Genomic DNA, 12765 nt, shown 5'->3' on the forward strand with positions numbered 1-12765 from the left:
TAGATTATAGTTTTGGCATGTTTTCTGGACAAGTATTTCTGGCAATCTTCTTTTATCTGTAGAAATGCTATTCTATCCCCTATTATTATTTTTTCATATAATATCTTCATATGGATTTGACTGTGATGATTTTGTTTTTCTATTTTTTATGCAAAATTATTTTTCCTGAACTTTATTTAAGAAGACAGCTTGGTTTAAATAGCTTTTCTAACTACACAGAGTTCCCTCTTTTATTGTTTTCATGTGTTAAAAATATGGCTGTCTGCTTCTTGAGCTTTTGAACTTGTTTTCTTCTCATTTTTATCCGGACCTTCTCTTAGAATGTCTTTGTTGTTTCTGACTTAATTTTGATTTTACTCCTAAGAATGTGGAGTCCTCCCTTGGGAGACAGGCTTGGTTTATAACTTTTGTTGGAGTGGGCAAAACAAAACTCTTACCAGTTTCACAAGGTATCCTCAGATTGATCTATATTTCACTGCTGGCTATTTTGAAGCTCTCCTCTTCTCAGATGCATCAAATACCTTGTTGTATTCCTTTGCTTTTTCTCACATTTTATTCTGACATAGTAAAAGTCATGTAGTTGATGACTTCCCCCAACTCATATCTTAGGGTGCAAAGGATGTTTTGCCAACTAATTTTGTTATATGTCTCATGGTGTTTTGATTTCGCAATCTAATTTCTGTTTTTATGTGGAAATTTGGAAGATCTTAAAATCTATGCTTCCGTTTCTGTCTTCCCAGAATTCTCAAATTCCTTTTAAAACAGCCAGGTTCATTTACCATGGCGCCTCATCTTTGCAGCTAGGAGTCAACTGACAGAAAGGAAATATAAACCAAACAATGTGCTCTGTGTTTGTGTGTGTGTGTGTGTATGTTTGCACGTGGATTTATTTGGGGAAGTGGGGCACAGCTACTGGCGGTGTTGCTATATACGTATGTGGGTGTATTCTAAAAGTCCAATGTTTTGACCAGAAATACTTTTCACATTTTGAAGACAGGAAGTTTTCCCTTTGGTTTGTGGCATGGGCTCTGTTTGGAGAACTAGCCTTTATTTTCGGATGTATTTTTGTCTCTTAGAATGACACTGGCACTGCAACATTGCTAATTACCTTGTGATGGCTTAGTCTGTCTTCAACTATTTTTTTCCCTAGAATCCACAGCTATTCTTATCTAGAAAAAATGGTCTTCCAGTTGTCCCTGGAGTATTCCTTTTGTTTGCTACTTATGTTAGTTGATTTTTCAGGGGAGATCTGGAAAGATCCAATTATCGTTTCCATGCAGGTCTTCTTAAACAATTTCATTTTGTCAAACTACTTAATGAACTATTGATCTTGAGATCTGATGTAGTGAAAACTTGGGGAAATGGGAGTTGGTTTTAAGGCAAATTTCTATAATACAAATGAATGGAAGGTTGGCTTATCCTTCTTTTTGTACTTATGCCATCATCTATTTGTGATTGGTTATCATGGTAACTGAAAGCAGAATTATGCAAAATAACTTATTTTTACAGATTTAATAGTAAGATATTGAAGCTCAGAAATAGATCTACAGTAAAGCATACAAATTCAAAAAATAGTTAAAAATCTTCTATGTGCAAGGCATATGTAGGCTAGTTTATGATGATGGGTTGGAAATTAAATGCCTATAACAGCAGAGAGATATTATATATAAACAGAACAATTGTGTTATATAACAATATAACAGAACAATCCCTGTTATAAATAAAACAGGGATTGGTGGAAACAAATAATCTGAAGAGAACTGAAGTATTTATAAAGTACTGTGAAGATAATGGAGAAGGCAATGGCAACCCACTCCAGTACTCTTGCCTGGAAAATCCCATGGACAGAGGAGCCTGGTAGGCTGCAGTCCATGGGGTCGCTAAGAGTTGGACAGGACTGAGCAGCTTCACTTTCACTTTTCACTTTCATGCATTGAAGAAGGAAATGGCAAGCCACTCCAGTGTTCTTGCCTGGAGAATCCCAGAGACAGGGGAGCCTGGTGGGCTGCCGTCTATGGGATCGCACAGAGTTGGACACTACTGAAGCGACTTAGCAGCAGCAGCAGCAAAGATAATGAAAAGTGCCCATGTGCTCAACAGTGTGTATGCCTGTAAATTTGTGACACCTGATTCATTGTGAAATATGTTTATGTAAAAATTCTATTGAAGGGGTCAACCAATTGATAAGGATAGAGGAGAAAAAGATATCTAGAAAATTATATAAGTGCATAGTTTTAAGACAAAAACTTCCCGTTTAATAAATGAAAAACCAAGCCCTTTATAGAAAAAATATATACTTTATTTTCAACTAGAAAGGTGCAAACATGTAACTTTTGGTCACACTCTCAACAAATAAACTGTCCAAAAAACAGTCATAGTCAAAGTAGAGACAAATGCTTCCAGGTGGAAAAACCAATCAGCTATACAGAGCCACTCGTTTTTAATAAAGGTCATTTGTTCGTTAAAAGTGAGGCTACCACATTTCCAACCTACAGATCAGACTTTGAAGGACATCACTGCCTCATCTTCAGCAAACAACCTGTTTGGATGGACTGTTGCTCCAACTGCACAGAATTTCTATTTGAATATCCATTTCATGCTTTGAATTATCAGACAAGCTTTCCGTCCTACCTATGGTGTTCAGAATTGAGGCTAACACTTGAAATATCAAAGCATTAAAAACATAAAAAGGCACAAACAACTTTAAATTAACTTAGATAACTGTACAAATATATATATATACACACAATATTTACAGTATCAATAAAAAAAAATCTGGCTTGTTACAGGCAAATTAGCTTGCCACAAGCTGTCCAGTCTAATAGACAGAATTCTGATTCCTGAACAATGTCATCGAATCAGAAATGTCATAGCTGAATCTGCTGTTCTGACTTAAAAGACGAACTTGCCTCAGCCTCATGATGGCTGGAGAATGCACATCCGAGCTGTCGCTGGAGCTATAGGCAGGTCAGTGAGCATGCTAAAGTTTTTCTTTTCAGTGACATTCCAAATAGCAGTCACATCACTACCCCTAAAGATGACAAGACTTTCTACTGGCCTCCTCCCACTGCTCCTAGCATACATGCTGGCGCTGTACACTAATACAGTCCTATGGTCAAGTCTCAATTTCTTCAAACCAGTGTCTGGGGTTGATGGACTATTTGTTTGAATATCACATGGCACAGTGTTTTGAATTTGGTGGGAATTTTTCTTTTCCCCAGTTAGAAGCACAGATTTAGATAACTTGTGCCACTGAAATCACGTGTACACAAAAATAAGATGTGAATTGATTCAAGTGACAGCCTAAAATGTTCACATGTCTCACTGTCTCTGGCTTTAGGCCATGTCTCCATACATCTTCCTGTAGTACAGTGACTCGAAGATGTCATTGTCTCCAGGGCAGTTGTAATGGCAGGCACAGGTCTTGATGAACATCATGCTCTTCTTCATGACTTCCCCATCAGGACACTTGAACTCCACAGGAAGGGTGGTGGTTCTGTGAGGGGTGCAGCACCGCCCGTCTGTGCACACTCCGCAGAATTTAGCTCGGTATGTCTTCATGCTGGTGCAGCCAGAGAGCTCAAACTTGATAGGCTTGGAGATTTTGGGGGTCCGGATGCACTTTTTGCCTTTCTGAGGAAGACAAGGGAGGAGAGAAAAATCAATGACTCTGCAAGGGGTGTGGCTTTCTTCAACCTCTGTGTGTTCTAGTCTCCCGGGCATCTAACTTCTGTTTATATTTTGAGGAGGGAAAGTTTGAGTCTCATTTGCCAGTTTTCCAAAAATAGACATGGCATCTTTGGGGGTGTCTTGAATGAAACAGGGCTGTGGAGGATTTCCTAGTAGAAAACTGGTGGTTTCTATTAGGGAAGGTCTCATCCCGGTAAAACAGCTCAATGGTATTTTTGGAGATAACAGGCCTCTGTAACAGGGGTGATAAGAGACCTAGCTGTAGGCCAGTCCACTCTTGTTCCATGACCAGGAGTCAACAGAAACAGAACACCATACCTTAATATTCTCCTCCAGGTCAGCTTCGCAAGGCCTGACCATGCAGAGGCGGCTCTGCTTCTCCAGCCTGCAGAAGGCGTTGTCATTGGTAACCCGGGTGGAGATGCCCATTCCGCAGGTCTTGGAACAGGCACTCCACTCTGTGGTCTGGACCAGGCAGTTGGCTCGGATCATGGTTGGGTCTGGGCCAAACGTGTCTTCCGGCCGGTAAGCTATGAGAGCAGAGCACACAAACACAAGGTGAGACACTAGGCTAAGACACTTCCCCCTGCCCTCGGCCAAGTCAGGACTCGGCCCCTGAGGGAGAATCACGCAGGAGGCTCAGCTCACCTGCGAGGGCAGGGCCGACCACGGTGTGCTCCTTGGGCTCATCACACACCCACTCCTCGCAGCATTTCCCGGGCAGCTTGACCCTCCGCGGGAAGGGGCAGTCGGGGCTGGGCAGCCGGATGTCCACGCTGCATAGGGGCACGCAGCCCACCGACCCGTCCAGACACGTGCACTGGTATTTGCAGCTGCTCTGAAAAGACTCTCCGCTCCGGTACACAGTTCCTCCGAAGACGCAGGGGGCACCATCTTTAGCTGAAGGAGAGGAAGGGAAAAGGGGGGGATGCAGGGCTCAAGCGTCATTCTGGAGGCTCCAACAGGAAGCGCATCGGGGATGGGAGCTGGAAGCTGGGCTCCAGGGGGAAGGCTGGAAACAGCCGAAGGGGAGGAAGGGACCCAATTCGAGCGGCGTTATTTTCCGTTAGCGGGAAGGTGGGTGTGAGGGACGAGGTCATCGACTGTGCCCCGCTCCGGGACCCCAGTGTTTAGGTCGGGGGCGAGAGGCCCGGGGAGGTGGGGTGGGGGCGGGGGCTGCAGGTCTTACCGGTGCATACGCCGATCTTGCGGTTGGCCGGGGAGCCGAAGTCGCAGAAGAGGCCCTTGTGCCGATCGCAGGGGTCGCGCTCGGTACACAACTCGCTCAGCTGCTTGGCGCACACGCGGCAGCAGCCGCAGCCGTCCAGCACCAAGCTGACGCCGGCGGGGCAGCGCGGCACCGGGCCGGCAGGGCACTGGCACGGGGCGCTGCAGTCCTGGCCGGAGGCGGGCTGCGGAGGGAGGCGGCGGTCAGCCGACGCACGCCCCTCGGCGCCGCCTGGCCCCCTTCCCGCCCTCCGCGTCCCTCCCCCCCGGCGCCGGCCGCTGCGGGGTCTCCGGTGCTTACCCGGCTGCAGAGGGCGAGCAGGAGCACGAAGGCGCAGCGGACCGGGCTCAGGCCGGTGGCTGACATGGTCGGGGCGCTGCAGCCGGCGGGCGGCGGGCGGCGAGAGGCGGCTGGCCGGGCGGGCGGCGCGGGTTTGGGCCGGAGGCGGGGGTAGGGGCGCGCCGGGCTGCGGTCTCGGGAGCTGTCGGCCGGGGCGGCTGCCGTCGGACTGGAGGAGGTGGGTCGCCGGCGGTGGGAGTCGCACTGGCTGCCTCCTCTCTGCGGGGAAGAGTTGTTGTGTGAGGCCGGGGCGGGCGGCCCGAGGCTTTTATACTCTCCGGGCGGCCCCGGCTCGCCAATGAGCTGAATGGAGTCCTACACAAACAGGGACATTCCTCGCATTCCTCCCCACCTTCCTGCCTCATCAACTCACACCGGATTGATCCTGACCCCTTGACACTCAGCATTCCTCCCGTCTGAAAAAGCTGGCACACTCCAGCTCACCAAAAAAAAAAAAAAAAGGGCTCAGTATTTCCAGCCACCAAATAGGATTTTTCCCCCCTTGACTCTTCGCATCACTCCTGATTTATATCATATAAAAACACTTCGGCAGTGATTTTATTATTATTTTTATACTACTTTAAAAAAAATACCACTCATTTCTGTTTCTGATAGCTGTGCCTGTTCTACCCACTGACGTAAATCCTTTGTAGGAGATAGCTGAGAGAAAAAAGGCTAATAGCAGGGATTCCTGAAAAATTCGAAAAGGTTTCCTTTTTATTTTTTGGTAATGATTTTTAGTTTTAGAGGCTGTCTGCCTTTGAAACTCTTCAGAGGGCACAAGAGGGGTTCATTTTCTTTAACTGCTTGAAATCCCCAAGAAGCAGATGCATACCTGCAAATCTCTGAATTCCATATGTTGGGGATGTAGGAAATTGATCACTTGTCACATGAAATAACGTGGGTGCCCATGGCCAGAGTAGAAAGAATAAAGCCAGGGGTCTGAGTATGGATGCAGTTTTATGGGAGAGATTTCCACACTCTTTCTTTGTGTTCCCTTAATATGTAGCAGTTTTAGTGTTGGGGGCATAGAGAGGGAAAAGGGATGATTGGGCATCGACACTTACAGAAAAAATCAGTCTGTTGTTATGTCAGGACAATTGATTCTGTGCTGGGTAGGTAGAAGCCCTGGGTGTTGGGATGTAAAAAGGGGTGGGAAGACAGGAAAACCTTACAGGAGGAGACCAGCATGAAGCTTGGGGTTTACTTGGGGAGTTTTAAACACAGTCATGGGTTTTTGAAAAATGAGTGATTTTTCTTATACTAAAACCTATAATCTTTGAATGTGAATTGGTCTTGGTTTGTCTGGCAGTATAAAAAAAATCCAGTTATGTAACAAGAACACTGTATACCATTGTATTTGGTTGTAAACTGAGTGTCAGTAAATAATATATTTTAGTGACTCTCCACACACCTATGAATAGTGATTGTTACTTCTTATTACCCTAGGAGCCTGGAGCCTAATAGAGTTAGATTAGATCAAGGCAGGAGCAAGTTTTATTCCCTGTGCTCCTGTGCAGATGTCAAATATGGCCAACAAAATCTAAACATATGTCCCTGTCCTAATATTGCTATCTAGCTTCACTAAGGAGTCAGGTAATTAACCGTGCTTCCTTTTAGAATATATAGTTTAGTTGCTTATTTGTTAATAACTCCAGTTTCCGTTTTATGGAAAGAGAATGATCCAGGGCTATGCCATTTTTTCCTATTGTAATGTCACATTGTTGGATGCTGGTGTTACCATGAGCAGATTCATTTTAGCCATTGATTATTTCTTGTATAGGCTGAAGATTAACCTATCTGTTTAAGATGCAAAAGCAAGCTTTCAGAACATTATAGGTTATAATTTGAAAATAGCCTGTTTAAACAGGCCTCATTTTTTTCAAGTTTCATTTTATTCTGTTGAAAAAGAGCCAAGAAAAAAATAACTACTTTAACTTCAGCACAAACCACATCATCTGTGCACAATTACCTTGTTAAGCAATCCACATGTTGTACAGTGTAGTTGCATGTCAACAGTGTGAATGGCCAGCCAGCAATGGGGGCCTCTGAAGCTGAGGAAGAATTTTCATCATTGTTATTTAATGTTCTTTCCAAGCATTCCTCAAAGAGAAGAGGCCTTAAAAGTTCCTATTTAAAGAAGGAACATTCCAAGTTATGTTAATAGCTGCATGTGTATTAAAGGTAACTTGGTCCCCAATTTTTTCTTCCCCTGTGGATGATTTTAAAAGTCTAAAATATGTGGGAAGCCACAGTGAAATCTTTCAAGACCTAAACCTCCAATTATATCTACCACTAATGGCTGGAAAGGTGTGGTGGATGGGGAAGGGTAGGGATGAGAAGCTGGGACCTCACCCAAGGTGGCCTGCGGCCTAGGCCATGAGCTTTCGTGGCTTGCAGGGTGAGAGAGCTGGGAAAACCAGTTGGGGATTTTTGAATCCTCTAGAGGTCCTAAGAGCCACCACCACCACCAGCTTCATGTCCAGCAGAGTGGAGACTCATTCATGGAGGGGCTAAATTGCTAGACTGGGTTCCAGTTGGGTGACCTGGGTTGTATTCTTGGAACTGCCATTCATAAAATTTAGGGAAGTCACAAGTAGGAGTCATATTCTTAAGTTTTCACTTATAAAGTGATGGTAATAATATTTTATTTCATAGGGTTTAAGTATAATTAGATTATAGTTTTCAGAGAATTAGTGCTTTATTTATCTTTCTTGATTTCCTGTTTTTCCACAAGCACATAACAAGTTTATTCCTATTCTGCTGTGCTGTTAATATCAGGTCACATTATTAAAAAAACTTGGTTTTACTGTAAAATTCACGTGGTCTTTCAGTCTCAAAAGTCCATAGTTAGCTCCAATTGGATGGTTTTAATATTAGCTAAAAGAAGACAGCATATTGAAATATACAGAAAAATGGAATCTCAGAATAGAAAAACAAGCTCTGCATGTAAGGTTAGATTGGGGCTTTATGATCAAAACTCTTTTGAAGAGTTTAAAACAAAAGATTATGAAGAGACTGACAGAAAGAGAGGGAGAGAGACAGTGAATACACCCAAGACATTCACAGACTCAAAGGTATGTTTATATTGTGATACAGATCATCTGGTGTCAGGAAATTCAAAGGGAAAGGCTGACACTCTGTCCTTCACTCATGCCGTGGAATCTGAATTCTTGTACTATTATAAATGACTCAGCAAATGTTTGTGTGTGCCTGGGCGGTAAAGTGGAAATAGTGGCTTCTTACAACTTCTTCCAGCTCTGACTTATCCCAACGCTTTTGACTGACAGTAGGTCAGAAATGGAAGAAAAAAGTTCTTTGAATTTGTGTGCAGAATGGTTAAGATGCACTAATTTTGTCTTGTAAGCAAGTGTTTATCTGGCCAATGCTTTTTAGAGAGTTTTTTTTTTCCTGGTAAAATGAGGAATTCACTGAGATGGCCACTGAGTCCTATTTACAGAGCTATATAAGGTATGCGTGTGTCTACTCAGGCATCCTTTGTACAGGTCGTTTGGTTAAGGCTTGTAAGATGTTCAGCTGCGGATGTACTACATTCCTTCTCTTATGGTCTTTGTTGATTTTTTCCTCCCTAAAAAAAATGATAAGTTACTTGATCAGGTATCAGACATAGAGAAAACCTGGCAGGAATCCAGGAAAGTGGCCAGACTTGGAGTGTTTGTGTACTTACAGAAGGAATCTTGCACGCTTCAACTTTCAGTCATAGACATTTTCTTATAGGAGCAGGCAGGAGTCTGTGCCAGCCCTCAAAGCGGAAATCAAAGCTTCCAGGGAATGTGACTCAGAGCCAAGACCTGTACGCAATGCATACACTGAGATGTCAGATTTATAGGTAGTCTGGCCATATAAGGACATCTGGACAGGGAGTGATTTGTTGTGGGTTGGGAGTGGGCTTATGATTTTTCTGACATGCCTCAAATCCAATCAAGTAAATGAATTCCAGCAAAAAAAAAAAAAAAAAAAAGAAAAGAAAAAAAGGTGTGCCAGAGGCTTTTGAAAAAATAGTAATAAATGTTTTCCTAAAATCTTCCGGGACCCTGGCTTGGCTTACATTTCCTTGTATTTGCTTAAGATGAAGGTTAAAGAGAGGGCGTACTCCCTGGGAGTTCAGAGGTGGGAAAGAAGCACGGATGTTTACTATTGAAATGACATTCATTTCCTTCATGCTTTCCTCTCCTTATAATTAGTTCTCTGACTTTCTGAGGCTGTTTTCTGATGCAGAGGTATTTGTCAGAAGGTAGTCAAGACTGTTCCATGTGGTCTGTGTTTTATGTTTGCTTGTTCATTTACTTGCTGGTAAATGAAGTTGAGGGTTAGAGGAGTGAGGGAAGTAAAGAATTTTTTTAAAAATGTGCTGTTTCCTTCAGTTTGCTGTTTGTCTCACTTATCCTGTTCTTTGGATGAGAATCCTGTGTTGCTTCTAGTCTGCTTGCATTAGTCTGAGATGGTGCTGGAGAATACAGATGCTTCTACATGGAGATGTGTCTCTCTAACACTTTTCCTGATAGGTTAGCAACACAAGTGTATTGCCATAGCAACCTGGAGTATTTACAGCCCTAAGGTAGAGTCTCCTAGATACTTAACGGTGATAAGTGAGTAGGAATGAAAAGAATGGAGGTAACCGTTTTTTCAAATGTGTGATTTGGGAAAAGGAAATCAATAGGTTTAAGAGGAAGATAGAATTTAGATGAGATCATTTATTTCAGAGAATGGGAGTAAGTGAAAGGATAAATATTTTGAGAAGACTAATGTAGAATATACTTGAATGTGTTCTTAGAGATTTTGCTGGGGAGCGGGAAGGTGGGGGCGGATGAAGCCAGAGCCATCAGCTCATCCTTTGAAATGTCCTTCCACCTCCTATCAGTAAGCCTGAGGCCCCTTCTCAAAACTTCAGAGCTTCCTGGAATACTTTTTGAAAATCACTAAGTAGGACTCAGAGAACTGGCTAGGCTTCCCAGGTGGTTCAGTGGTAAAGAATCTGCCTGCCAAGCAGGAGACTCAAGTTGGATCTCTGGGTTAGGAAGATCCCCTGGATCAGGAAATGGAAACTCACTTCAGTATTCTTGCCTGGGAAATCTCATAGACAGAGGAATCTGGCAGGCTGCAGTCCATGCCTGAGGTCACAAAAAGACAGACAGTGCTGAGCGACTAAACAACAACAACAACAACAACAACAACAACAAAAGAACCGGCTGGGAACCTGGAGATGTGACTTCCATATCTGCAACACCTTCCCTGGGAGCTCAGAGATGGCCCTGATCTCTGAGTACTCAATTTCTCTCCTGCTTGTAGTTTTTTAGCCTAAGGAGACCATGTTTATGAAAGTACTTTTAGATAATGTCTGGCAACTTTAAATGCACCCATCTCTTCTATCTTTCAGTGGCTCTTGCGCTTTCTAGGACTAAGTCCAGCTGAGCCTTGATTTTTAAAAATTCCATCACAGTTTGACTTGATAACACCATTTATCTTTGCAGGGATTTCTGAGTATTAAAGCTGTGCGAAAGCTTAGAGAAAATCAAATCTGACTTCTTCATTTTTTAGCCTAGGTGCTCAGAATTGGTAGAGACATTTAACACATGAACTTTTAGGTAAGAATATCGAATGTAAATATTCAGGACACAACTAAAATTTTATTATTTCCTGTGTCCATGATGTTATCTTTAGGTTATTTATTTCTCAGAAAGCCAAGATGATATTTTATGCTTAACATCATGCCACATAGATTTTACACTCTACAGATATTGGGGCTGACTTTCTTCTTTCATTTGGTTTATAATGCAAACTGTGCTACCATGAGAATGACAAACAGATTTTCAAATTTAATGGGAACTGGTAGCCAGTACATTCTAGACTGTTGAAAACTAAGTTGTTCAAATTGTCCAAAGAGTTTCTAATATCCCCCTATGTGTGAGTTTTTAAAAAACTGTGCTTATGGGAATTGTATCTTAAAACCTAGACAGATGGATAAGGCTTTTTGCAAAGGTATCAGAGCTGCTAGATCAGAGCTTACACCATAAAGGAAGAAAAGCCACTCTATTTAAACTCTTGACACCATCAGATTTGAAGTAAATGTGAACTAATGCATTGTTTAATTTGACATTAGAATGCACAATGCCAATTTTGTCTGATCAATTTAACAGGAATGCTTCTTAGTGCTCTGTCCGTGTGCCTGAAATGGATACCTCTATGGCTGTATTGCCTTGTGTTTATGTAGAAATTTTAAATTTACAAAAGCCCTTTTACCTAAACGATCTCACTTCAACTTCATAACAACCCTGTGAGGGATATTGTTCCCATTTTGTAGGTGAGGAAATCGAGGTCCAAGAAGACTGAGTAACTTTACATAAGCTTGGGCAGAGGTGGAGCAGGGACATGTGAATTTAAATTCAATTTTAAAGGGAATACTCTAGCTCTTCTTGCAAACTCCACTGCTTCTTTTCTTCACTTTATATATACATGGATCTCTGAACAGTGCATGTTCTTAAAATAGTGATTTCAGAGCTTAAAACTCTTGAAGCACACACCCTAGAAGGCATATAAAACACTGTGGGATAATTAGCAGAGTTAGCATTATGTTGCTGAGATAAGCATGAAGTAGAAAGATAACGTTTACTGATCTGTGTTAGGAGAGACTCTTGTGCTTAGACAAAGATTTTTTTTCCCGGACAATTAAGATTTTTATGCTTTTGCTGTGTAGGCAGATGTGTTGCTTCTTATCCACTAACAAACTAATGTAGCTAAAAAAGGAAACATGAATCAAGATGATGGGTATGCTCTGGGAGGCTGAATATCAGGGTGTGTACTACTGTGACATCAGCTTCAGCCCACACTGAAAATGTTCAGTCTCTAACTCAGTGCTGTCTTGTTTAGGCTGAGACTAGGACCAACCACAGGCATCAAAAAAATAAAATCTTCTTGAATAATTGCATCATTCCCAGATAAGCTACCCATGTGAATAGATACTATGACAGAGCCTCAGACAGGCCATGGACACTAAAGCCATGCCTACCATAGACCGATTTTCACAATTATTACTTAATAGGTATGTCTCAGCATGTTATTAACATAGTGCTTATTTTATGAACTTCATCTTCAATGAAAGTGCACTTTCCTCATATTGAATCCAGTGTGTGTTTCAGGCTTACTGCTTTCCCCTTCTTTCTCTGTGGAATGATATGATTCGAATCCTTTTGAGTTTCATGTTGTTAATGGAATGAGATCTGTGTCATCACCACACATGGCAGAGATTAAGTCTTGTTGTCTGGGAGTGGCAGGTTTGTAATGTGGGGATTTTCTTATTGACCCATGTGTGTGTATGAAAGCTAACAACCGCAGGATCAAGTTTCATGTAACCATAGGCTTAACTTGCTCATGTCTGGAAATGTTTTACCATTAAGCCGTTTCTCACGTATAGTTGAGGAAAGCTGATTTTGTCCAAATGAATCTTTGGTGGTATCTTCGTCATTTCCCACTGCTCTCTGTTGATTCCT

At 42.5% G+C, this 12765-nt stretch overlaps 1 protein-coding gene across 1 annotated transcript; it reads right to left on the reverse strand.

The window, feature by feature from the left end:
- On the reverse strand, positions 2278–5610 carry CTGF (connective tissue growth factor). Its single transcript, XM_018053225.1, has 5 exons — positions 5219–5610; positions 4880–5102; positions 4339–4590; positions 4009–4220; positions 2278–3633 (listed from the first exon to the last, which is right to left on the reverse strand). The coding sequence occupies exons 1-5, from the start codon at positions 5282–5284 to the stop codon at positions 3337–3339; spliced, it is 1050 nt and encodes a 349-aa protein (XP_017908714.1). The 5' UTR covers positions 5285–5610; the 3' UTR covers positions 2278–3336.

This window comes from Capra hircus, chromosome 9 (assembly GCF_001704415.2).
Source record: "Capra hircus breed San Clemente chromosome 9, ASM170441v1, whole genome shotgun sequence".
In the NCBI taxonomy this organism is placed as follows: Eukaryota; Metazoa; Chordata; class Mammalia; order Artiodactyla; family Bovidae; genus Capra; species Capra hircus.